We start from the raw sequence: 27,912 nt of genomic DNA, 5'->3' as shown, positions 1-27,912 counted from the left end.
TGCTAAAAAAATAATGATTTGAGAAGTTTCCCCGCAATGATAATGTAACTAAAAAAAGTGGAATAAATGTTTACTATTTCAAGTTTCTAGTCTCTGCAAGTTGATTTTCATGCCGTATTGAAATGAATAGATAACCATTCACTCGGGAAGGTGGTGGGATAACGTATTCAAAAGATCTTAAACATGATGTGCTTTTTTAAAATGGTCGGGAGAAATGTAAAGCCCGTGCAAATTAAACATGGCAAATAACACCGGTATGGTCCTTTAACGGGCACAATCGGGTGTTCAATAATGTAATAATTAGTAAGTTTGATGTGAATGTGAATAAAGAATGATGTGTGTGGTGGGGGGAGTGGAAACATTTATGCATGAGTTTGTTGAATGTTGTGAGCTGGAGGGAGACATGTTGAAAATGAAGGAATGAATAAGTAGATGTTGGAGAGGTGGGTTTGTTGACAGAGTGGAATGGAGAGAATTGTAGTTGTTTGGGGTGACTGGCAAAGTGAACGGATGTCATGTTAATTTATTAAATTATGTTTTAAGCCATGCAAGGTTTGCTGTCAAGTTAAGGAGGATTATAGCCCATTATGAAAAGAGGAAAGCTGAGGTGTGGAATATTTTTAGGAGTATAATGGAAAGAGATGTTAATATGTTGTATTGTTACGTTAGCGAAGAAGAGTTTGATGGTGGATTTGTAGAGGGGAGCGCTTTTGCTGTGATTGGGGAAGGAGGGGGGGTAATGTTAGATTTTGGTTACACAGTATACTGTGTGTGGTATATGTGTATTTGTGTTTGAGCTCTTTGATTTGGTGGGTGGGGGGGTCTGTAGGCTGGAAGCCATGCCAAGGCCAACAGGTTACCTCACTATTTTCTGTTTTGTCTACCTGTGTTGTAAGCTTTGATTTTGTAGAGTTTGATGGGTTTGTGAAATGTTTTATTTCCCCATTGGTTTGGTATGTGTGTTGTATTTTGAATGTTTTTTTTCTATAGAATAAAGGAGAGAGAAAAAACGCACGCCGTCATTGTTGGTTCAAAACGTCTCGAGTCGTTAATTTGAACCAATAGTGTTTGACCAATGCCTCCAATTTGTTTACTTGTCTCGTAGTTTATTGCATTCAAGCTCCTCCCTTATTTGCCCCCTCACACTCACACCGCACACAAACACACACACATACCGACACACACGGACACACACGCACAAAGCAAACTGATTGCAGCGGCTGCAGCGCTGGACAGCGTGTTTGTCGGGGCGGGGAGTCGTAGTTAGCAGACGGGTATAGTTTATTAGTTTGCAGACGGAGGAGTGCATTGTGGATTAATCCAATATAGACGAGAATGCGTCAGTGCATGGTGACTACCTCGCAGGCAGTATATCTAAACCCGGTCACACATTTTATATTTGCACGTTAGCTTTTAGTGCTAACTCGCCATCCCCGAAGCCTTATCAAAATTATCGCCTTCCAGTGGTTGGGAATCCTTCGTAGGAGTCACTTTGGAGGTTTCTCGTCGTTTTATCGTGATCATGTTCGAGCGTATCAAGACTACGTCGCGTGTCACGGAGGGATGAGTCATGAACCAGAAGCGGAATAATACACACCGAGTGTGAGATCTGAGTCGACATAATCCATCTGGCGGTCGAGGGGGGGACGTGGATGATGGCTTCGTTGCGGGCAGCAGCGTTCGTATTACTGCAAGGGGGTGAGTAGACTCAACCGAGTCGTCCCATCTCACACCACGACTAGACGGCGTGCCCATCTGTCACGCAGCGCAAAGCCTTTTTCTTTTTTCCCCCCTCCTGTTTCCAGCGTCCTCGATCCTCGTGTTCATATCGTCCACCCCGTTCATGGTGTATACGGTGTAGATCTGACATAATTTGGGCTGACGTCGTCCTGCCTATCGCCTCATGCTTTGCCTTGTTTTATTTCCAAAAGGCATTTGGCGCGTCTACCCTCTATCCGTGGGACCTTCCAAGGTCCACGCTGTGTGGACGTTTTCCGGACACAGAAGGGACTGGTGATTAGATAGTCATATTTATTTATATGTCAAACAAAATGAATTCCCACTCTGGTTGATTTCTCGAGTGTTAACGGACAACCCTGCGACAAGCAACCTATCGTGTAGTGAGCACACAGCATCTCCCCCAGACCTACATACAGTATCAGTCAGACCCCAGTGTTAATTAGAGCCTGATCCGCTTAAGTCTCCCATGTCCTCATCCATGGGCGTGTAGTTAAAAGGGTCTGTCTGCAACCCAAACCGGTTAAGTTTTACTCTGACAGGGAGTGTCCAAACGCACCTGTCCGGTATTTCTGGTTATTTATTCAGACGGGAAAGCGACATAGGGAGCCAAAGAAGGTTGAATCAGTTCATCTGGATACAACGTTTATTGATGAAACGTATGTCAATAAACGTTGTATCCAGATGAACTGATTCAACCTTCTTTGATTTTCTTACCTGGATTATTGATTATGCATCAAGACACAACATATGGGAGTGTATCGATGAAGTGGGTGCCAACCGCGGCACGGTGGCCCAGTGGTTAGCGCTGTTGCCTCACAGCAAGAGGTCCTGGGTTCGAACCCCAGGCCGTCCCATGTTCTTTCTGTGTGGAGTTTGCATAATCTCCCCGTGTCTGCGTGGGTTTCCTCCGGGTGCTCCGGTTTCCTCCCACCATCAAAAAGACATGCATGTTAGGGTTAATACTACTGTCTGTGCTCCCAGGCAATGGAAAGAAGAACTGGAGTTCGTTTCCGGGCACTGCAGCTGCCCATTGCTCCTGTACAATAGGATGGGTTGAATGCAGAAGCCAAGTTCGTTGTAAGAATACAATGTCAAACAAAGTGGCTTTCATTTCGTAATTTAGTTTTAAGATGGTGGGCGTACAGTAGGGTAGACATGCTTCATGTTTACATCTCATCTGTGGAGGCATTGAGGGCAGTTTTCAAACCCTGTCATCACAGTTGCTAATAAATGTGACTGCACATAAATCTCAGTGAAGCAAACAAGTATTAAAGAGCTGCACTCTCAATTTCCCAAATCAACACCATGTAAATGGGGGTATCCCAAATGAAGGGGCGGCTATTCTGAAATTCAGAATTCTAATACTGTATACACAGAATATCAAATTATATATGTTTGTGTCAATGTGAGCTCATCTAAACTTGTGTAAATGTACATAATTGTATTTGTACCATGGAGGTAAACTGAATGTCCAGGCTGTGGCAAAAAAAAAAAACGAAAAACAAAACTTCCTCAAGAAGGACAGTAAAGAATCTAAATCATAAAGAACATAACTGACACTTATTCTAATTCACAATGAAATGGAAACCAGCTTTGTTGGGACTGTAATGCTGCCACAATCACTTATCTTTCCTAAGGTTATGAACACGTGCTTTTAAGAGTTTGATTGAAAGCTGCCTTGTGCTGTTATGAAATAAAGCTCATTTGTTTATAAGCATATGATCCGACTTGAGGTGTGCCACCTTCCAACATGTTTTCGATGGAGCAGCCCCAGAAAGGGCTGCTTGATAACATCACGGAGACTTGTCCTGCACTTGTTTGTGTTGTTCATGACCAAAGACTTCAGGAATTGTATGTCTGAGCTATCTGTTTGTGAGAAAAGCTGCAGGTGAAAATGTTACCCCGTCTAGTGTGGCATTCCCCTCCTACAGTCAGTGTCATCACTAGTTTACTTTGGGGAAGTTCCCTAAAAAGAAGTGTTGGTGGCTTAAAAATAAAAAAAAAACAGCTTGGTTCTCCTGCCACAGAATTTTTTCAGGAGAGATTTTAGGGAAGTGAATATGCTGAACAGACATAGAAAGGACAGTGAAAATTGGGTACATGCACCTGCAGGCTCACTCTGCTGTATCTGTTAAGCATGTAACCAGCAACCTAGTTGGGGTCAGCCATTGATTCGATATTATCGCTTATTGTCTTTTAATGGTGCTGTATTGGGATACGTCTTGATACAAAATTTCATTGTTTAAATTAATGGGAATGAAAATCTTTTACCTAAAATCTCTCAAAGCACGAGTTCTGAAATACCATCTGGGGGAGTATTCAAAGCTAGTTTTTGTTTCATATTATATTTAACATTGCCAAACGGTTCAATGTGGTCAACCTCAACTGGATTTTTAAATTTGCTAATTTTTGCGCATGTAAGCAAATTAGATTTTAATCTATATTCTCTAAAATTCTCTGATTTGTCATAACAGTATTTTCAATATCGCCCAGCATTAAACATAGTCTGCCTACTCTATTTAGATTGAATCAGAGTCAGATTTTGTTTTTATTGCCATATAAGTGTACCCATATCAGGAATTTGACTTGATCTGTTGCTTACTGTGACACATATAGAGATGTAACATGGATTTTAACAAAAATGTCAGGGTAATAGGCCTATAGAAAGTAAAATATAAAGGTGGAGTACCATGATAATAAAGCCCCTATCAAACACTAAAATAAAAAGAGGAGATTAATTTATTTAAACAAAGTTGAAAATTTGGTGCCATTTGAATGCATTTTTGCTCTGTTGTCCATTAAATTTTGTGTGAATGTGTCGGCTTCCAGTGTGGGAAGATTGCTGCACGAATTTGCATTTACATTTGTGGCGGCCTTACCCAGTACCATCCATGCAGTGTCTTTGTCCACGTCTGCATCTAAGTTTTATCTTCGTTTGTTGGCTGGGAGAGCTGGTGCTGGATTGGCTAGGAGAGCAGAGCAGGCTAAGCTAACTGCTAGCCCATGCAGACCGGCAGTTCCAATAACACCAAGGCCGGTCTGGTAATGGCATCACCTGGCATTGACTGTGGTGTTTTTGATGTCCTCATGAGGAGTGCGGGGAGGTGTATCGAGGGTGTCTGGCTGGGAGAACTGGCACTGGATCAGCTGGGAGAGCTTGGTCTGCTTTGTCCGGTGGGCCCGGAGACCACAGCCCCTGCCTGGAGCTGCGCCCGAGGAGGAAACGCAGAGGGCGGTCTGAAAGGATGTGGAAGCGGGGCGGGCTACGCTAACTGCTAGCCCATGCAGACCGGTGGTTCTGACAGTAATCCTGGCTGGTGTTCATTCCCTTGGACAGTGATTTTTTTTTTTTGTTTAGTTTTGATAGCTGTGTTAATTTGGATATGTATGTTTTAGTAGTTTTTGGGTGTGTTTTTGTGTTTGTGTTGTACTGCTGGGGGAAACGATTTTTCGTTTCATTTCATGTTCGCAAGTGCATGAGGTGAAATGACAAATAAACTGTTCCTGATTCCTGATTCAAATCATCAGAAAGTTTGCCTAGCCCCAGTTTTCCCACAGTCTATAAATTCCCTGTAGGTTAGTTATCAACCCAGCATATTGATTGGTGAGGCAGTACACTAAACATGCTTCTAGTTACAGATGTGACCCAGAAATTTGCCATCATTTCTATCTTTCCTAATCTATATAGGCTACTTCTGCATCCATCTCTCCGTCTTCCTTGATTTCTGTTTGTCTTTTTCTTCTCTACAGTTCTTCAGTATGCCGTGTGTCGTGATGTAACTCTTCCCATTGGACCCATCTACCGCGTGGCAGGGTTCCCCCTCTCTCTTCCCTGTGCTGTGTTTGGCTATGAGGGCCCGCGTACCCAGGAATTTGAATGGTTCCTGTACAAGGAGGAAGCCGCTGATAAGCAGATTGGAGTTGTGTCCACCAGGGACCAGGGCTTTCCATATACTCCTTTCCTGTCCAGGGTGCAGGCTGGGCAGGTAAGGGTGGAAAGGGACTCCGGGGATAAAGCAAGGCTTGTGATTCAGAGACTCCGGCCTGAAGACCAGGGCAAATATGAGTGCTACACTCCCAGCACAGATAAAACCTTCCAGGGGAATTACAGTGCGACAGTTTCCGTCAAAGGTAAGCCCTGCTGCTTCCTGGTTGTATGGCGGCCAGACATACAAACGGTTGCTTTGTTGAGGAGGTGTTATGGAAATTAGCCTTATGATCATGTGTTCAGTTCAGTGATGGCATGATAAGCCCTTGGGTGTGTCTTGTCAGCTGGCTAGTGCAACATTAACCAGATAGGTGATAAGTTTAGTTTTTCAGTTGACAGACCAGACTGTATTGCATTGGTTTCATTTCAGGTCCTTGGTTGTTAGCCAAGTTATTCATCTGGGCTTTGTGTGCTGCTCTTTCTTATTCTCCTCTTCATTTCTCTTTCCTCTTTCTCAAGCTTTCTTTTTCTGTCTTGCTCTGTATTTACCCTTTATGAAAACAGGAGTTTGGTTATGCTTACAGTGCTTCTTTGTCTTCTGTATCCATCATTCTGTTTAACTGTTTGCGTTGTGTACCATGTTAATGTTTTCGGTTGTTGCTTTTGCAGCTGAGCTATGCCTATCATAACAGCTCACTAATCCCTCCCCCTCTCCAAAGTGTTGCCCAAAGCTAATGTCCTTTTAACCAGCTTGGATTCATTCTGATCTGCCCCTATTTCATGATTTGCTCTGGATGTCCTAAATATAGAAAAAAATACAAAGCAGCGCTGAGGCAATAGAAATTCAATTTGACATATTTTGATGTCCCATCTGGCCTCTACGCTGGTTCACTTTATTATTGTCTGTGTATATCCCTTTGTGCTCTTGCAGTCATCCCTGACACACTCCAGATTAGCTATACCCGCTCACTGACGGGCCAGCCCATGCCAGAGGGGGCAGAGCTAACACTAACGTGCTCAGCCGGCGTCCAATCGAAGGAACACACCCATCTGTCTGTCATGTTTGGGAAGCGTGGAGGTGAGGGCTTGGGAAGCGAGGCGGATGGAGAGGTCAGCACTGTCAGAGAGATCATCTCCATTGACAAGGAGCTAAGAGTCACTCTTGGAAGCAGCGGGTCTTACAGGAAACGGTACAAAGATGGAGAGATATTGCTTGAGAAGCGGCGTGGAGAGGCCGGTCAGGATGTGTATGTGATGAGGATGAGCGCCTTGCAGCCACAGGATACTGGGTCGTATTTCTGTGAAGCATCACAGTGGATTCTGGATCCTGACAAAGTGTGGCAGAAGATCGCACAGAGGACCCTGGATGTTGGCAACCTGACTGTTCAGAGACTAGGTCAGTAATAATTGTGGTAACTGAGCTAATGTGTTGGCATGGGCAAAACAATTGTGGACAGTGTGTGGTATAGCCAGAAGTTAAAATAGTTAATGATCTTCTTAGCACCATGGCTTTACAAACTAGGCCCACTAGCTGATTTTTTTTTTTCATGGGTATGCATTTACATAGCATTCATCAGCAGTTAGAAAATGGAAAGTAATAAAACTATTTGTAGTTTACTGACCAACCAAACACACAGTTAAGGTCAGAGATTTTATGCAAAAACTGTCAGACATTAATTTACAATTATACTTAACAGGAAGATTTCCCATGAGCCTCAAAAACAGATTTGAGACCGTATAGCAGTCTGTGGGTTTTAGACTTAAGAAACACGTTAAAGGCCCTGGAAACTATCTTCTTCGGGTTAATAAACCTTTTAATAATTTTTGAGCTGAAAATATGCTGGTATGGGCCTAGGATGGTAGAACTGATTGCTCTCATAAATTGTACAAATAAATGATACCCATCAAACATTTGAGGGAGAAAATCTATGCTTTTTCTTATGTACAGGATAAATAATATGGGGGCATCAAAGATGCTAAGACCCATGTGATGCAGGCAACACGCGTGTGGTCAGAGGTTTACATCAATAAAATGAGGCGAGTAGAAAGGCAACCCTAGCATTGGCCAACTAAACTGTCTGGGTAGACTTTTGAGAAGCTTGGGTGAGGTGTTATACTAAAACACTTCCACCTTCAGTCTAACCCACACCACCATCACTGTCCTCTATTATCTACACCACTTTTTTTTCTTTTTTTTTTTAAACTTTTCATACATTTTAGTAGGCAGATGGGCTAAAAGTGAATGTTTACTTACTCTTTAATCTGCTTTACTATAATCAGTAGGGTCCTACATGAACATACTACTGACTGCAAAAAGAAGAACAATCTGAGCTATTCTAAATAAGAGATGTCTGCATGATGCATTTTATCTGTTCTTGTTTCACAGGTTTGAGTTAGGAAGGACTTATTTGGAGGTTAATGACACTAGGTAAATTGGAGTGATGTACTAGTCAAAAATGGAGAGACACATCAGCTGCATCTTTACCACGCCCCAGCAAAACACTTACTTGCATCTATGATAAGCAAGAAAATGTTGGTGATAAAGGTGCAAACATTAGGTCTAAAGCAAAGAAAGATGAAAGTCAATATGCAGCTCAAAGTTATTGTAACCAAGAGTTTTGACTTTGCCCAATTTAACCCTTAATAGAATAAAGAAATGAATAACTAACATGACTTTGCCCAATTTAACACTGAATAGATTAAAGAAATGAATAGCTAACATGAGGTTAGTACTTAATACTGTTTATTATGTCACACACAACAATCAACAGGGAAGTAAACACATGCCATAGCTGCTTATGGCAAGCCCCATGGTAAATAAAAGAATAACAGTGGGACAACCTAACTTGCTCCATACAAGACTGTGGAGTCAAATTGCAAGAACACTGAAAAGCCTGTCTCATCATGTATCATAGATAGCTAATGTAAGCTTTGTTCCCATGTACTTTCCATTCAGTAAAGAGGTGTGTAGCGTGAAGCTGTCAGTTTCTTGGCTGCAAGTCCTATAGTTGATCCTCAGGAAAATCTGTTTCTGCCAATTCAATCATGTATGGCTGCACTATGCCGACCTTACTGATTCTGTTACTTGCTAATTTTTGAGGCAATTTTTTTTAAAACTTATATTTATTTCAATTTTGCATTTTACAAATCACAGAATCAACATATGAAATAAATCCAGTATTATCCCCATCCCTCCCCTGCTCCCTAACATGTCTCCAACCCCTCCCCCAAACATCCTCCGAAATGTCATCAAGTACAAATTAGTATATGACAGACATACAATGACCTCATTTACATAAACACAGACAAGAAAAAAAATGCCATTTATTTTCATCTTTTTAAACTGATTCTTAATTAGACTTCTACAGTTCTGCTCCCACCAAGAAAGAATTAGGTTATAATAATAATAATAACAATAAATTAAATTTATATAGTGCTTTTCTAACACTCAAAGTTGCTTTACAATAAACGGGGTGAAACAAGACAACAGACAAACATAACACAGACACAGGGGTGGATGGGAAGGGGGACTACAAGAGGGAGAAGCGGCAGCCACACACAATGAGTTCCAAAGCCTAGGAGCTGCCCTGGAGAAGACTAGGTCACCAAAGCTGCGGAGGTTGGACCTGGGGGTAGAGAGAAGGGAGGCTGAGGTGGATCTGAGGGACTAAGAGGGTTGGTAGGGGGAGAGGAGGTCAGTGAGGTATGGGGGAGCCAGTTTGTGAAGGGCTTTATAAGTAAGAACCAGGATTTTGTAATTGATCCGGTGGGAGATGGGTAGCCAGTGGAGGTCTTTTAGGACTGGGGTGATGTGATGCCAGGATTTGGTGAAAGTTAAAAGTCGGGCGGATGCATTCTGGACCAATTGGAGTCTCTTGATAGAGCTAGCACTGATGCCATAGAGGAGTGAGTTGCAATAATCAAGGTGGGAGGAGATGAAGGCATGGATCAGTATCTCAGCAGCAGGGCGTGTGAGAGAGGATCTTATTTTCGCAATGTTGCGAAAGTGGTAGAAGGAGGATTTGACCATTTGGCGGATATGTGGCTGAAGGTAGAGGGTGGGATCAAGGATCACACCAAGGTTGCGTGCTTGGGAGGAAGGGGAGACAGTAGTGCCATAGATGGTTAGTGTGAATTTGTTGATTTGGCTGAGAGTTGACTTGGAGCCAATGAAGAGGAATTCAGTTTTGTCACTGTTGAGTTTGAGGAGGTTTTGCTGCATCCAGACTTTAATTGCAGACAGACAGGAGTCGATGTGAGAGAGGGGTGGATTGTGAGGGGATTTGGTGCTGAGGTATATCTGGGTGTCATCAGCATAACAGTGGAAGTCCAGGTTGAAATGGCAGAGAATCTGACCAAGAGGGAGGATGTAGATGATGAAAAGGAGTGGGCCAAGTACAGAACCTTGAGGAACACTTTGTGTGACTGTGGCTGAAACAGAGGAGTGGTTGTGAAGTGGAAGTTATGAACTATGTGAAGACTTGGATAGTTCTGTTATTTGGGTTAGGTTATCATAGTAGGTAAGAAAAGGCCTCCAGACTCTTTCAGATTTATTTGCATTCCCCTTCAATGTAAATTTGAATTTTTTTCAAGCTTCAGGTAAAACATAATCTCTTTAAGCCATCTTGTATGGGATGGTGGCATCACTCTCCCAATTGAGGAGGATGAGACGTCGAGCTAACAGTAGTAAAGGCAACCACATTGCACAGTTCAGTCAACCACACTGCATCCTCTGGCTCAATCCAAACAGGGCAATAATAAGCTCAGGTACAATTGTCATATTATACATGTCACTAAGGGATTGAAAGACCTTTTCCCAAAAAGTCTGAAGGCTTGAGCATGACCAAAACATGTGCAACCAGTTTGCAGTGGTAGTCTTACATCGGTCACAGGTGGGAACAATGTTTGGGTATATCCTTGCCAGTTTCTCCTTAGTGAGATAAAGCTGATGAACTATCTTGAATTGCATTAGACCATGTCTAGCACAAGGAGGAGAGGAGTGTACTAGGTTGAGAAATGAAGTCCACTGGTCCTCTGCAAAAGACAGGCTTAGGTCTTGTTCCCAAATTGTCCTTAGGTTATTTAGAGATTCTGGGAAAGGTTGATAGCCTTTTGTGCCTAATCTGAAGGTACCGAAAAAAATGGGAGCATGACAGGACATACTTTTCTGACAATTGTTCAAATGATGCAAATCCCTTGCTTATATATAAATCTGTAAAAACTCTAATGCTGTTCCCATGCCAGGCCCAAAAAGCCAGGTCTGACATAGAGGGAGTGATTTGCAAGATAGGAGCCTGAAGTGAAACGTTTTGCGACCCAAAATATTTGTGAAACTGTACCCAGATGTTTAATGTATGGGCAACTACAAGATTTTCAAAAGGGTCAGCGCAAGTGGTAAAGGGGCTAAATTAAGGACGTGAATTTCAATTTAAAAGATTCCAATTTTACCCAAACTGGAGCTTCTGCACCATCCCTGACCCACATTATAATGTTTTTGATATTGCTAGCCCAATGATAGTTAAAAAAGTGAGGCATAGGCCGCATGGCCATACCTCCTAACTTTTTCGGCCTTTGTAGAAATGACTTATTTTTGCTGCCCCATATAAATCCAGTGAGGATTTGGTCCAGTGATTAAAAAATGTTTTTAGGAATAAAAATTGGAATACTTTGGAACAAATAAAGAAATCTAGGAAAAATATTCATCATAATTAGGTTAATCTGGCCAGCTAGTGATAGAGGGAAGGAACGCCAGTTGTGTATGTCCTGCTTGCACTGCTCAATTAGAGGTGTGAAATTTAATTTAAATAGCAGTGTATGGCCTTCTTGCACTGCTGGATTAGAGGTGTGAAATTTAATTTAAATAGCACAGCGGCACGGTGCTTAGTGTGGTCACCTCACAGCAAGAAGGTCCTGGGTTCGAGCCCTGGAGTTGTCCAACCTTGGGGGTCGTCCCTGGTCATCCTCTGTGTGGAGTTTGCATGTTCTCCCCGTGTCTGCGTGGGTTTCCTCCGGGTGCTCCGGTTTCCTCCCTCAGTCCAAAGACATGTGGGTCAGGTGAATCGGCCGTACTAAATTGTCCCTAGGTGTGAATGTATGTGTGTCGGCCCTGTGATGGCTTGGCGGCCTGTCCAGGGTGTCTCCCCACCTGCCGCCCAATGGCTGCTGGGATAGGCTCCACCATCCTCGCAACCCTGAGAGCAGGATAAGCGGTTTGGATAATGGATGGATGGATGAAAGGAGCGAGGTACCACCACTCCGAGATATTTTAAAGTGGGACGTCACTCCCTTGAATGGAAATGCTGTAGCTGGGATATTGAGGGCTACTTGGTTTACAGAATAAAGTTCATTTTTTGGTAAGTTCAACTGGTGACCTGAAAACCTTCCAAATTGTTCCAAAATAGACAGGGTAGCAAAGATGTTAGCGAAGATGATGGGTTGGCAATATATAAAAGGAGGTCATCAGCATAAAGAGATTATTTATGCATTTGAGACAATTATTTAATTCCACTCTGGCAATAAATGAGGAGCGAGACAAAAATGTCTTACAGTATTGTCACAATTTTTAATATGTACACGAACAGATGCACAAAGCATAGACAGTGTATGCCCTGATCTCAGAGCGCACTCCCTTTATACCTTGCAGCACAAACTGCTGAGTCATGCTTATTGCAAACAAGTCTGAGTTACAGTCACAATGGTATGTACCCAGTGTTTCTCCTTAATCCTGTTTGGAGGAAGACGCTTATTTTATTGCTGGACTGTCATCCTGATGGATAACAGAACTGCATATTGTTCAAAGATTTCATTGGTCAGGTCTCCGCTTGTCTTTGTCTTCATGAAATGGAACCAGCAGGGTACATTGGGCTTTCAACACAATCCAGATTCAAGCGCAGGCTTCCTACATTATAAATCAATGTTATGGCTGACTGATTATCTGGCTGGATACCTAGCTCAGTGGTTGGCTGACTTACCAATTTACAAACTAGATGGATGGTTGGCTTACTTACTAACTGCATACATGCAGCTGATTGCCTGGTTTGTTGAAATGCTGTGTAATTGGGTGGGTGACAAAATGTGTGGCTGGATAACTTATTGGCTACTTGTACAGCTGACTGAAGCCTTGGTTTGCTGGACTGGCTGACTAGGTAGATGGACAAATGTTCAATTTACTGGTCATGAGGGTTGTTGTTGTTTGACGGTGAGACTGCCTCACTGATTTGCTGGATGCTTGGTCCTTTGGTTGAATATCCAATTGACTGACTAAAAGTGCCCACTACTTGGCTCGTTTTTCTTAGGAGCTTGTGTAGCTCTGAAGGATTAAGTAATCTTTACCCCAGCCTTGGCATCTTCTAGGCTGCAAAAATTCTCATCTTTCTTTTGCTTATAGGACATCATGGCCAGTCCTTTCAGATCAACACCCCTGCATCTGGCAGTCCTCTTAATCTTTTCTCTTAAACTATAAAATTTTAAATGGAGAAACCCAGGCTTTGAGTAGGACGTTTGATTCTTGAAAATGATTTTGGGGTACTTTGAAGTGCTTTTCCCTCTTGCATTACAGTGTCATTATGGGTCTCAGGAGCCTTGAATTAGATTTGATCATACTTTTCAAACCTCTCCTAATCGTAAAATGCACCCAGCCAGAAATTTGACCACATAAGACACTTTATAAAACTTTATAAACTCATGGGAAGCAACACAAGGTTGGCAAAGTACGTTTTTCAACATTTCCACCAATTAACTGCCAATGTCTAACTCGTATCATATTGTCACATTTCTCATAGCATCTAAGTAAAAGCTGACATGTTTGTTGGGCTCATAATCTAGAGTTGGTTTGAAAACAGAAACTGTTAGACTGCCTCACCCTCAGTTTGTTTTCTCAGAGAGAAGCCAAAGCTATTCATCAGTCTCATTGTATGTATGTAAAAGATTGAAAGTAGTGGTTTCGATATGCCTAGAATTAGTTTAATGTGAATGAAGTGATATTCCAATCCTTCAGCAACTAGAAGAGTGTTCTCAGTAGAGTGCAGATCCCCGCCAGGCGTGTCTCCCCTTCTCTGGTGCCTGGACTTGGCGACAAACCAGCTGAGGAGTTAGCACTCAATTGCGGTATAAAACGGGTTTTCAGAGGTTTTGAATCAACCAAGAGGGGTCCTGGATCATACAGTCATAATTTTGCTCAAAAATCATTAGGCTGACAGGCCCAATAGTATGTGAGATTAGTAGCGGACAGACACACGCACACACGGACAGAAAAACCAGTGTTTTTCCTGCCATTATAAGACTTTTGTGCAGCACCCAAGTCGATTGAAAGGGAAATATGGAAAAAATAAGTTGTTAATATGCAGCGCCCAAGCTAAAAATAAATCTACCTTAAAAAAAAAGAAGTTTTGCCTGTCAGTCTGTGGATGCGCAGCCTCATAGGTGACCATCACACAAATAAGACCAAGTCTAATATGAATTTACACTTCAAAAAAGGGTTTGCTATGCGACCATTTTGATCTGACCTTAGCCCTGGAAAAATAAGACATAGGTTAATATTCCTTGTTCATTCAGTGTTCCTCCAGTTGTCCTGTGCTGAGATCAGCAGTGAATGATTTGCTGACTTGTGAAATACGATCGACTTTTTTGTTTACTTTCAAGACTCATACCCAAATACAAAATGTTTTTGTTTTGACACTGTCACTGCCCGATCAACCATAGAGGAGAGTCGCGCATGCTCATGGTTGACTCAGTGCAAGCGGGGTTGGTCGACCGAGCTAGATGGTGAATGGAGAGAGGGAGTGTCAATAACGAGAACCAGAGGCATTGTTAGGATCTTGAAACATTGGGGACTTAGCCCAGCCCAGAAATCTTTAGATTTTCACCCTGTAATTTTACCATTTTCAAGTTTCTTCAGAGTAAAATGAATATACGATATGAGACACTGTGCTCTACCAAGAAGTTCTGGTCAGGTGCGTAGGCTGGCTTTCACAACATGACATAAAAATAAACAAAATTAGCGCAATCTGAGTTCTCATTCAACTTCGTTATTGTTTTTATTTTCAGCAGCCAGAGTAAAACCCTAAGAAAAAATAAGAGCCTTAACGTTGATGAAGCAGTCATATGCTAGATTGTATGTTGTCAAGGCTTTGTTCAATTTTGAAAATTGACCAACCCTGGTCTCATAGCTTCTGCTTCTATTCAGTGACAAGGGCTCCTTGTGAAATGTGACAAACTGTGTTAACTCTGTGTCTTATCTATCTGATACTCTGCTCTCCTTCACCTCTCTAGTAGCTCTTTCGGTGTCTCATCTCTCTGTCGCACTCCTCATCTCCTCTGCTCTCTCCTGTCCTGGTCATAAAAGGGATGCAATCAGCATATGCCAACCAAAATCTAAGCAAATCTCTCGTTTTTTTGATATGATGATCAGATCATAAACACGTGCCATTTATTTTATACATAGACTTAACCAAAAAAATTTTTCATGATCTTTTTATTGCATTTTTGCACAGGTTTATAAGACAAAAGAACAAAATGTAAATGTGCCTATGAGTTTTACCCACCAACCACCCACCCTCACTCAACCCACCCAACTTAACCAATTATTTGATCGTACCAACCAATATCAGATTATACAAAAGCAAACCATTAATGCACTATTTCATCCCATAGGGGCTGAATAGTCATCAATGCTCATTATTCCATATGGGCTGACAGTCACACAACACAGCAACACTATTGGATACCAAATACAGGCCAATATTCAATATAGCAACAGATGTACATCAATCAAGTTCTATTGCTACTTATTACTTACTGCTGTGTAATCAGTGGATTCTGTGCTCTCTACACCTGATAACATCTGTCCATCTTCACGGCCTCGTCCCTTCCTCTGTTGTGCTCTTGTTGCTCTTTCAAGCTCTGTGTGTGTGTGTGTGTGTGTGTGTGTGTGTGTGTGTGTGTGTGTGTGCGTGTGCCTCTCTCTATCTGTGTCTGTCTGTATGTATGTTAACATTGTGACACTCTCACATCCTGACTCATCTGCCGCAACAGCAAATAACTCTTCCTCCACCACCTCTAGCCTCGCCTGCCCCTCGTTGCTGTCATCCTTTTACTTTTTGAAAAAGCTTCTTCCATAGCCTTCATGTCTTGCCTTTAGTGAATTGGCTAGCTAGCTACCACCAGATGCCAACAATGATAAGCCCTGTAACCAGTACGGCGCTCTCTTTCTCTCTCTCTCTCACACTCACACAAAATGCACACATGCCAAGTAGTGTGAAGTAGAGCTGCTGCTTTAATGACAGCTTTAATGACGTGAGGATCCAAAACATAATTTAGTTTTTGATCAGCAATATAATATTATTTTCGAGGGCTTTAATGCATGATCAGAATGACAGATGAATAGATTTAGGGCTTTCTTTTTTTACTATTCTTTTTTATTTTGTATTTTTTGAGATCTGGGGCTATTCATAAAACATTTGGGGCTATGGCCTCGGATGCTCAGGCCTAAAAGATGCCACTGGTGAGAAGAAATGTTTTTCGAAGGTTTTGAATCACCACAAACACAAGAGGTCTTTCATCATACAATCATAATTAGTTTGCAAGATTAGCTGTGGACACACACACACACACACACACACACACACACACAAATACATGTGACCAAATGCGTGATGGGATAATGAAATTTCCCAATGTTGGAAGCGTAGAAGTTTCTGTACAATATCTTTTCAGGTGGAGGTTACCACTACCACTACTTTTTCTGTAATTATTTCTGAGCCATGTAGTCTGTCTGGTATTTCTTCTGTTATTTAGATTGACTGTATAAATAATGCATCCATTGTTCAGTAGATTATGGCTCAGAGTGGTGCAGCTAAATGAAGCCTTGTTTACAATGTAATTATAGTATGTAGTTTCATCAGAATACTCTAGAATTAAAGTGTTGGTTATCATAATTACTAAGAGAGATGCACAATACTTGCACCCTGTGTGTCGATGTGTGCTGTCCAACTTTGTTGGACTTGTTAGCCAGTATTCCTGGTATATTTATTCAATGCTGCAATATACCTGTCCCAACTCACTCTACATTTCCTATTATGTTCCACGTGTTCTTTGTTTTTATCTTACAATGTCCTTTTCATGATTCATTTACAACATATTGGACTTGGGAGACATTTTTGAATCCAGAAGATGGTGGCTGTGTGTCATTACTCACTAAAATGTAGTTAAGTGTTTCCCTTACCATTGAATTTAGGTTAAGCTGCCAACTCAATGGAAATTCCATTTGTATTGGTTCCAGAATAAAGTTTTGGCATCACAAAATCCAAATACTTTCTCCCCCCACCAAAAAAAGACCCATTGGAGACAAAAATCCTTATAAGCCAGTGCACAGCCTGAGATCCTCAGACCAGGCCCTGTTTGTTGTTTTACAGTCTGTGTTTAAATCTCCAGATGACTGTGCCTTTGCCATCAGATCTCCTAGTCTCATAAATAACCTACCCAAAGAGCTCAGACTAGTCTCCTAACTCTCTTCTTTAATGTCTCTTGGAAGAGTAACATTGTTTTTTTGTAATGTTTTAATACTTTCCAAACAAAATCTTAATCATAATGTATTCCTATTTTATTGTTTTTTTTGTCTTTTATTTGTAATGTGGCTGTTTTTGAAAAGTACTTTATGAATTGATGAAATTAAATACCAGTAGAGGTCTCAAATCCATTGGCTTTTGCTCTTAACTCTGTCTCATTCCTCCGCCTCCTCCTACAGCGGAGTCTCTGAGTGTGGCCTCCACTCCCAGAGGGGAGGTGACCCTACAGGTGGGCTCCCCGTTCACTCTGACCTGTGAGGTATCAGGGCTGCCAGCTGGGGGAAAGTCTGGCCTGCTGATTCAGTGGATGAAGAGAGGATCACTGAGCAGTGAAATGACTGGAATTGGAGGAGGAGTGGAGGTATTTTTATAATCTTTTTTTCGCTTGTACCGACCTGTTTGACTGATATTTTTTGTTGTTTTGGATTAACTTTAAGGTTTATCTCGGCTCGTCCTCCTTAAAGAGGAGGAGGTACTTCCATTTGTCCTTGCATGCTTGACTGAGCACTGTCTTTTTATGTTGATGCTGTGCCAGGACATGGGATGCTTATGTGACAACGCTGCAAATTTTATGGAATCTCCCTCGCTTGTTAAAGTGATGCCGATCAAAAATACTTTATTTAAAGTGTGTGTTTGTGCATGCACAGATGCCTATGTTCTTGTATATATTTGTCTCTGCAAATAAATGAATAATTTCAGATGAGATGAATATTTTAGTGTCATGCCATATGATGTTTGATCCGGCTTTTCTTCCTCACCGGTTGAATTTAGGATGAAATGGTGGCTTAGAGGTTAGCAATGTTGCCCCACAGCAAGTGTTCGGGATTCATACCCCAGGTCTCCTGTGTGGAAATTACATGTTCTCCATGTAATTCCTCCAACAGTTTAAAGATATGAATGTTATACGAATTGAAGACTGCGCTTGGATATGAATGAAATTGTCTAGGGTGTCCACTTAGAGAGAGACTGAATGCACTTGCTGGGCCTCCATTCCCAGTATGGCTTGCTTATTATGATTAAAACCGTGTCTGACAGATAAGTCTCTTGCTAAGACAGTCAGATTTGCTGAAGAAATTACATCATGTTCGGCATTGGGGGTGCTGTGTCTTCTTCGGACTACAAGGCATACTGGGTATGGAGGCCCAGCTAGGGCATTTAGTCTCTAACTTCCTTCCAATAACTGCTGCAATAAGCTCCAGCCCCCCATAATCCTGAAGTGGAATAAGCAGGCATAGTGAACAAATTAAGTTGTACTCCAGGGGTCAATGTTTTACAATCCAATGTGTTTCGGGCTGTAAGGTGGAGGTGGCCCGGTTGAGTCCAGATGGTATAGTGAGCTGGGGAGATGACCTCAGCAGAGGGGGCGGAGCCACCATGGAGAAAGTGGCGGAGGGTCGGTACTCTCTGAGGCTGTTCAGAGCCAGCCCCTCTGACTCGGGGGTATATCGGTGTGCAGTGAGTGTGTATGCCGGCCAGAGAAACCCCAGCCCATCCAGTGCTGCTACGTTCACCCAAAGGTCAGAGGGTGTCATGGTCAACCTCAAAACCAAAGGTAAGTGACTAGACCTTTCACAGTGGTACCATTTTATAACTGTTTTTGTTTGCTTCAAGGAGGTTGTTGGCCACCCTTATTGTGCATTTCAGTTCCTTCGAAATCATTTTTCATAACGACTCAAAATTAAGAAGCACTTCTGCTTGTGTGAGACTGTAAATGATGCGAGGTCATGTTGCAGTATAATATCAGCAAGCAGAATTATATGGCTGAACATTGACACCAACTCATTTACACTGCTGTTGATTAGTGATCAACATGTTAATGCATTGTTGAACCTTTTTGTTCTTTTATGTGAGTCCAAATGTCAGCCTTATACATATAACTGTATGCATCACATTAGTTATCTCAATGATTTCAGGAAAAAAATATCGGTCCATAAGAAGTGTAAATCAGACTGAGGCCTCCAGTGTGGTTGAGATTGTTTGATAAATTTTTTTTTTTTTTTTTTATGAGAGTAATTTATATTGATTGTATTTGACCATTTTGCAGATTATTAGGCTCCCCATCAAACCTGTTTTATCAATTTAGGATTTCTATTAGTAGTTCTAAGTATGAAGAATATACAAGAAATATAGAAGTTGGTTTATTCAAGGTCTACTATATAAAATATAGTGCATCGTACTGCTTTAAACTGAATGCATACATCCATACAAAAACAATATATACATAAAAAAACAGTTGTCCAGTGTCAAGCCATCTAGATTATTTGCACCAGGGCCTTTTATTTTATTATTTTTAAATTGAGAAATTATTTTAAAAAAAATAGATGCGCAATATAAGTAACAAGTCCCTAAGTCTTTAAATGTAATGATCAATGAAGCATTGTTTTAAAAGATAGAATAGTATATGATAATTGACAGCTCTTGCTTTTTTATGCAGTTGTGTTTGGCCCAAGACTTGTATATGAATCAGCTGAAATTTAAACACGTTTTGGTTCTCAAGTAATCATCAATGAAATCATCAGATAATTCTAGTATGAATGTAATTATCAGAGATGATTCAAAAACAAGAAATTCAATCCTATGACTTCTAAACAAGATGAACCAAATGACCCAACTTTGTTTTTTGAGAAATAAATATGACATTGCGGAAAATGTGTAAATTGTGGCTTACCACAGAGCCAAATCTCACATTCATAGTATTTCACATGACAGCCTATTCAAGAGGCCAAATGTCCATCTGACATTGAACATTCATTGAACTATGAAAAAAAAAATTAATTTCTGCCCTCCACAGAGGTTAGGGTTTCTGCTGTGGCGAAGCTTCCTCGTGGACCACTGCTGAAGAGGGGCGGCACCATCACCCTGATCTGCAACGTGACCGTGATAACCACAGGCCCTGCCCTGTTGCAGATTCAGTGGCTGCAGCAGCCAATTCCTGAGCCATTTCTCATCAAGGGAGAGAAAGTGCCATCTGAAGAGGCATCTCCTCCTCTCCCCCCGGTTGAGGAAAATACCAAGCTGGTGGCCACTCTCACCTACGATGGCATTGCACAGATCTACGCCAATGGCAGTGAGATTAGTATAGACCGCCTGACGACCAACAGCTATAGGCTGAGGGTCTATTCTGCCACCTCTGAGGACCAAGGGCTCTATGTCTGCCAAGCTGAGGTGTGGGGTCAGGACCCCCACGGTGGCTGGTACAAAACGGGGGCAAAAGCAGAGTCACCTACCATAACTGTTTACCTGTATGCAAGAGGTAAGCATTATTGTGATACTGTTGTTATTTCTGCTTGTCAGTCAATCAGACTTTACTTACAGCAACTACCTTACAAAAATGCAATGCAATTTCCTTTACTTGAGTACAGATTAAAAAAAAAGCACATGAATATATTTAGAAAGAATAGATGGATTGATAGATAGATTCATAGTGAATACACATTAACCGAAAAAAAATATTAAGAGGGTGAATAGGAACCCTGGTAAGGGAAATGGCTGATGTATGGATGTAGTGTGCTGATGGGACAAATTAGGGACTCATGTTAGGGTAAGGGGATTGGTTTGGAGTCGCCCTGAATTGGATACCAACCCTGGTTCAGGTAAGGGAGGTGTGAATGTCTGAACAAACCCACCTTGGAGGTATCATGATCGTTGTGTTTGAGGACTGGCAACTGGCAAGAAATTGAAGAATTTTTGAAAAGACAAAGAAGAACTTCATTGTTATGCAAGTGCATACAGTTAAGTTAGTTGTATATTGTCTTTTTTTCTAGAGACTAACCTTTGGCTTTAATGGTTGGTAATGAATAGGAAAGTGAAAAGAGAAGAGAATACATGCAATAAATGTCATGGGCTTCATTTGGTCCAGTAAATTACTCTTAGTCCTCTGCCAACACGGGATGAGCTATTTCTCGGTTCTATCCAATATACACTGATGAGCCAAAACATTATGACCACTCAAGGTGAACTGAATCACGTTGATCATCTCCTAACAAGGTCACGTGTCGAAGGTGTAGGTAGATTAGATGATAAGCGAACAATCAGTTCTCATAGTCAATGTGTTGGATGCAGGAGAAATGGGCAGGAGTAAAGATTTTAGCGACTGACAAGGGCCAAATTGTTATGGCCAGATGACTGGGTCAGAGCATCTCTGATATGGCAAGGCTTTTGGGGTGCTCCCAGTAAGCAATGGTGAGTACCTATGGACAGTGGCCCGAGGAGGAACAAACCACAAACCGGCAACAGGGTGTTGGGCACCCAAGGCTCATCGATGCACGAGGGCAACGGAGGCTATCCCGTCTGGTCTGAACTGACAGAAGGTGTACTGTGGCACAAGTCATAGAACATTTTAATGATGTTACAGGCGGAATGTGTCACAACACACAGTGCATTGCACCCTGCTGCGTACTGGGCTGCATAGCCGCAGACCAGTCAGAGTGCCTGTGATGACCCCTGTCCATAAATGAAAGCACCTACAATGGGCATGTGAGTGTTGCAACCAGACTTTGGAGCAGTGGAAGAAGGTCACCTGGACTGATGAGTCCTGTTTTCTTTTTAGATCATGTGTATGGCCATGTATGTATGCACTGTTTACCTGGGGAAGTGATGGCACCAGGATGCACTGTAGGAAGATGACAAGTCAGTGGTGTGAGTGTGATGATCTGGCCAATGTTCTGCTGAGAAATCCTGGGTCTGGCCATTCATGTGGATGTCAATTTGGCATTTGCCACCTACCTTAACATCGTTACTGACCCAGGTACACCCTTTCATGGCAATGGTATTCCCTGATGGCAGTGGCCTCTTTCAGCAGGATAATGTACCCTGTCACACTGTACACATTGTTTGGGAATGATTTGAGCAACATGATGAAGTGTTTAAGATGTTGCCCTTGCCTCCAAATTCTCCAGATTTCAATCTGATTGAGCATCTGTGGGATGTGCTGGATCGACAAGTCTGATCCATGGTGGCTCCACCTCACAACTTATAGGATTTGAAGGATCTGCTGCTAATATTTGGTGCCAGATACCACAGGACACCTTCAGGGGTCTTGTAGAGCCCATGACTCAGCAGGTCGGATTTGTTTTGGCGGCACACAGAGGACCAACAGCGTATTAGGCAGGTGGTCATAAAGTTTTGGCTCATCAGTGTATGTAGTTGACTGAGTGTAGTGCTCTGGAGCGCTACATCCCAGAGTATCATAAAATGGGATGTAGGACAAAGGGTCAAAATGCTGTACAACTAAAGCGGAACATGTGGCCCCTCTTATTTGTAACATTATACAAAACGCAAACATGTTGGAAAGTCCCAGCACTCATTTTGCATCTGTTTTGATTTTCTGAAGTACATCACTAAAACTGACCAATGAAATGAGTTACCAGTTAGGCTGTTTGACTTTGGTTTGTTTGAAAAAAAAAAACACATTGTGAACCTTCAGCAGACCGTAATCAAAGTTCTACCAAGTATCTTTTTCACCAGTTTGTTTGGACCAAAAAACTGGACTACAGGTGTGAATACAGCCCAAGTCATTTGTCGCACATGATTTAATTGTATGCACTTGCATGAAATAGAAATGTCCACAGTTCTGTACTCGATAGCCATCATCTAATCTTGTGTAGCCAGACCGTCGTATCATCAAGCCCACAGAGGTCTTGAGAAATCCAAGCACAAAATATTGTTTATAAATGGTTGAGACATGATGGGCTGTCCTCATACTTCAAACCATTAACACTATGCTAGGGAGTACTGAAGGGAGAGCCTGGTGCTGGACCTCCCCCATTTACCCTGTGAACAACAACTTATTTGTTCCATGCCAGTGAAACTTTGCAAACATAGTCTCAAAATTCAGCCCTGACAAGATGACGACCACAAAACCTCCATCCAAGGCATATTTTCCATGTATGCAGTGAATCTTTCCATTTTAATAAGAAAAATAAATACAATTATCCATTATTATTGTTGGCATAGCTAAGACAGGGCAAGGACTACTTGTTTCTATACCCGAATAGGAAAACTAACAAGAGGTGCTGCTTCTGGAGGTGGTTGTTTTCAAACTCACAGCCAACAAAATAACTGCCTCAGGATTTCTGAGGTCTTGGCGTCTCAGTTTTTTTTTTTTTACCAGTTTCTTCACACCCTTTATCAGCTTGATGAGACAGAGAGACCTGGGTATGCAAGATTAGCAGTTACGTAAACCAAGGACAAATGGTCTCATCCAGGAAGGGCCGATGTGGGTGCAGGCTTCTATTCCAACTAAGCAGTTACACCTGAGTCTAATAATCAACCAGTCGAGTTAAGGACATTGATAAATAGACTCGGATGTGCAGTTGCTCAGTTGAAACAAAACAGCACCCACCGGCCCTTTATGAATAAGACTGTACACCTTTGTTAGACTGTTTCGGCACCATAAATAATTTGTTGGCTGTCTTTTTAGGTTAATTCATCACTCTCTTGGTCCCAGAATAAGACAATTTATTCAGCTTGCTTCTAATCATTTCGTTTTTTATACACCTAAGTAGATGTAGATGAGGATACTAAGGCACTAGCACAACTATGTTTAAGAAACGGTACAGTGCTAAAACACATTTTTGAAAAAACCTTTTTTTTTTTATTACTCATTTCTAGCCATTATGCATGTTTGTACTGGTTGTGGGTCAAGTGACGAAAAGCCCCTGACTGCAGCCTGCAGATCGGTGACGTGTTCAATGTTGGCTGTGATGTGCGCAGTGTGGGCGGAGTCAGTGACATGATCAATGTTTGTACAGTAATGCGCGTGAGAATGCCAGTGTCAGTACTTGATCTGCTCGCCTCGCTCGGGGTCCTGCGACTACAGATGACATCACTACTTCACGCATTATGATTGGGTAGGGGCTTGGGTAGGGGCTAGTTCAGTTTAGCAACAGCGGGAAACAGTAGATTAACGTTAGACTCAGCTCGGGCCTTCGGCCCTCGCTCGCATTCACTCGTCCCGGACCCCCCTCCTGAGCCTGCAGCCTCACTCCGTAGATGCAGCTTGGGCCTTCGGCCCTTGCACCTTTACCAACCAACTCTATGTCAACGTGGATTGTAAAAAACACACGGCTAAATAACTATAAAGCTAACGTTAAACAACGGTAGCTAGCAACATAACCCATGACTGCTGTTTCATGCTAGGTAATGTTCGTGCAATGGTAGGAATCGCAAACCAGTGAACTTGAGGAAGCCCACATTGCACACGTCACAGCCCACATTGAACACGTCACTGATCTGCAGGCTGCTGCAGTCAGGGGTACTTGCAAGTGACTGAGTGAAGTTCTGCAATTTGAAGCAGAAATACTTCCTCCTGTTGTTGTTGACCCGTGACAGCTGTAATTAGATTATAAGTGTTTTTATTGCCTGATTCACCATGTACTCAGGGAAATTGCTTGAAACCCACTCATGGAAATGCACACCTTGTAATTTTTTGTTTATTTTTTTAAACTTTTCAAAAAGTGCTCAGAATTTGGAAGGAAGCATTGCAAGTAAAAGTACTGTATCGCTTATCTCTGTAATCTTAACACAAATATCGCTGTCAATAAATGCCTTAACTTGTCTTTTTTAAAACTCTTTTCCCAATGATTATTTTTTTTCTTCTTTCCCAGCTGCCGACCTCCTTCTGATCCCATTGGTTATTGGAGTCTCCTCAGCCCTGTTTGTTGGCATTGTTATCATTGCCACTGTTACCTGTTGCTTCATGAAACGACTCGCCAGGCAGCGTGGTCCAAAATAGGTGCCGTGTCCCCTGCCTGTCTGGAAATTGATATGTTTTTAAAGTGCAAGAGATGTGATAACAAAGAACTTGTTAGATAAAATAACCACAAATTCACTTTAGAATTTAACTCACTGGAATTTCACATCTTTGTGAAGAAGTTCAAAGAAGATATTGATGGCTAGTGTTAAATCTATGGTAAGGACACTGTAAAAGTGGAAAAAAAAGTATTTTTTCCCATTGAAAGGCACAGGAAAAACTCTACTACGAGGTCACTTACAGTGGTACCTCAGTTTTAAATCCCTCGATTTTTTTTTTTAAACACTTATCTTGCCTGTTTTTGTTACACAGATCAACCCACAGAGATCTTGTGCATGAAGTAACAGTATCATTCAGTCTTGGAAAATGAGATTCGATTGAATTATTCAGATAAGCTAAGAATCTAAACTAGTAATTTACCTAACTTTTTTTTTAATCTCACCTATTGTTAATGTTGTTTTAAAGGTGTTGCTCCAAAGTGTTGAGTGTGTCATTTAAATTAGAATACCAGTGATGTCAAAATGCTTGTATGCATGCTCAATCTGCTCACACTGCCACTGTCTGACACATGAACGTTGTGATCAGTACAGCTTCTAGAAAAACTGTGAGGATTGGGACCTTTCACTGCCTGCAATACCGGCACAGCTCTGCATGTAAACAAGATCGCTTTGAGACTTTATAAGGAAGGCGCTGGCCAGGGACATTCTAATGCCAAGGCCTGATCGCTTAACATTTTAAACAGAAGCATTCCTTGAATGTGATGCTAAATGTTGTGTTGGGTTTTCTGCAGATACACGTGTATATACATTTGAGAGATATGGGAGTTATACATCATGCACTGAGCTTAAGTGTGTATGTACTTCAGGGAATTTCAACTGCGCCAATTAGTTTAATATAAAAAACAAAACAAAACTACGCAAAGCCCTACTTGAGATGCCAATCTTGTTTTTTGGCAAGACACCTTAGTTTAACATTCTGCAACAGTCTGTTTTGTTCTTCCAAAGCACTTGGACCAAAATGGTCTGGGGGTCCTAGGATCCTTGGTACAACTCCTTTTACTTGATTTTTTTTCTCTCTCAGTTGAAAATTCACTCTGTTGTACTTAAGATCAAATACTTTGAAATTGATTGTTCCTTTACTGTTCTTTCAAGTGACCGAGATAGAAAAACAATTGTATGACGAAAAAAAAATCAGATTCCTGTTTATGACTATGAGTAATGAACAGAGAAAGTTATGTTATTGCATATTGTTCTTCTTTTTCCCCTGAGGAGATGTTGTGATTAGCCATTCTCATATGACCAGGCAGCATTCAGTGAGCTCTTATAATTGCTATATGTCATCAAACAGTTTGGCTCAGCAACAGTGTGACTAGTATTTGCTGTTAGTTTGAAGAAAATTGTCCCACATACAGCTGCACTATGTCTGAGCAATTAAGGTATGGATGAATCCATCTCTCTAGCATTTTAATTGTTTGGTCATGCAAGCAGATCTGTACAGTGTTTACTAATACACCAACAACACATTACAGTTATTAATTGGTCATGGAATGGAGGAAGGAAACAGCCCTTTTCTCCGATCGGGAAAATCTCTGAAGACTTACGTCCTCCAAGTTTCTTCTTCCAAGTTTCTTCTGCCTCTTTTTTTCTTTTTCTTTTTCGTAATACACTAAGAGACACATTCCTCTTCCTTTGTCAGTTTTTCTGTTAGTGGTTTACAAATCTCCCAAAACCTATCTAACCTTAGCTTTCCAAAACCTGATTACAAACTTTGCTCCTGTACATTAGCGAATAAAATCATAGCTCTGCTTGCTTGCTGAGCCACTTCGCTCCAGATCAAGCAGCCAAAGCTGATTTGACAACCCCCCCCCACCACCACACACACACACACACACACACACACACACATGCACATATAATCTCCATGTGATCATACCCACACATACATTCATACACACAGCAACAGCAGCATTAGTCCAGTACTGGCTGATATTTCCCGAGTGGAGATATATATCACCATATTCGCTTGTCTCTAATCCCTGTAATTGTAGACTGTAGTGCACATCCCATTCCTCATTGTGTGTCAATATGTTACAGTATCGGTGTGGCTAGCATTTGACTCATTTAAAAGTTCTGTCCCATGTGAAAACTGTGGCCATATCTTAAAACGTTTTACACTTTTTGCACTGTTTACCAAATTACATGCACACAGTACAAAAATACTGACATTGTGCTTAGTTTGAAGACCTAATCACTGCTTTAATGGAATTGTTTTTGTGTGTGTTGTTAACTTTTGGTTTAAAACCACTCCAGATTGCAACTTGCTGCCATCAAAATAATACCAATGGAGGTCACGTTTATTTGCTATGGTGCTTTGGCAAAGCTGCCATTTGGAAAAAAAAACAACAATAAACCATTCTGGATTTATAATGCAGTGTTGTTTTTTTTTCTTTGTTACTAGAGAAAAAGAATTATTCATCCAATTTTCCAGGAAATGCTCAAATAAGAGACTGAGTGTGGTTAGGGAGGTACATTCCACAATTTTGTTGGGATGGAAATATTTGTCCTTGAACGTATCGTGCTGGATTAGTATTTTGTTACTCAAAGTAAGCCAGCAACTTTCCTGTTGATACTACAGATTTAGAGCCATGAACAGCCACAAAGAAAATGAGTGTAAGTGTACTATTTCGCTCTCATGCTGTTGTTAAAAAGCTTTAGAAAGTGCTTTCATTTTAGTGACGGAGTAAATCGCACAAGATCACTTCTCTATCGGTCATGGTTACAGACTGAGATAGACACACACCGGACAGTCCCACAGAATGAATCTGGTGATGACTGCAAGTGCGAGCCACAACTTTTGGTGTGTGGATGTCAAACAGTGGCAAAAACAACTTGACCACCCCAGCATCTGTATTTTTGAATGCAGAAATT

At 41.5% G+C, this 27,912-nt stretch overlaps 1 protein-coding gene across 1 annotated transcript; it reads left to right on the top strand.

The window, feature by feature from the left end:
- The first annotated feature begins 1,311 nt into the window (after positions 1–1,311).
- igsf8 (immunoglobulin superfamily, member 8) lies at positions 1,312–27,399 on the top strand. Its single transcript, XM_056274256.1, has 7 exons — positions 1,312–1,698; positions 5,491–5,871; positions 6,600–7,064; positions 17,412–17,593; positions 18,532–18,784; positions 20,024–20,485; positions 24,840–27,399. The coding sequence occupies exons 1-7, from the start codon at positions 1,653–1,655 to the stop codon at positions 24,965–24,967; spliced, it is 1,917 nt and encodes a 638-aa protein (XP_056130231.1). The 5' UTR covers positions 1,312–1,652; the 3' UTR covers positions 24,968–27,399.
- The last annotated feature ends 513 nt before the right edge of the window (positions 27,400–27,912 follow it).

This window comes from Lampris incognitus, chromosome 2 (assembly GCF_029633865.1).
Source record: "Lampris incognitus isolate fLamInc1 chromosome 2, fLamInc1.hap2, whole genome shotgun sequence".
Lineage (NCBI taxonomy): Eukaryota > Metazoa > Chordata > Actinopteri > Lampriformes > Lampridae > Lampris > Lampris incognitus.
Note: the sequence above shows the minus strand (reverse complement) of the source record. Positions and strands in the feature narration are given on the sequence as shown.

What these genes read in the sequence shown, in the direction of transcription:
- igsf8 (XM_056274256.1), top strand. Translation starts at nt 1,653, where the DNA reads ATGATGGCTTCGTTGCGGGCAGCAGCGTTCGTATTACTGCAAGGGG. An exon ending in GGTCAACCTCAAAACCAAAG is followed by an intron (nt 18,785 to 20,023) that starts GTAAGTGACTAG and finishes TGCCCTCCACAG; the next exon opens with AGGTTAGGGTTTCTGCTGTG. An exon ending in TGTTTACCTGTATGCAAGAG is followed by an intron (nt 20,486 to 24,839) that starts GTAAGCATTATT and finishes CTTCTTTCCCAG; the next exon opens with CTGCCGACCTCCTTCTGATC.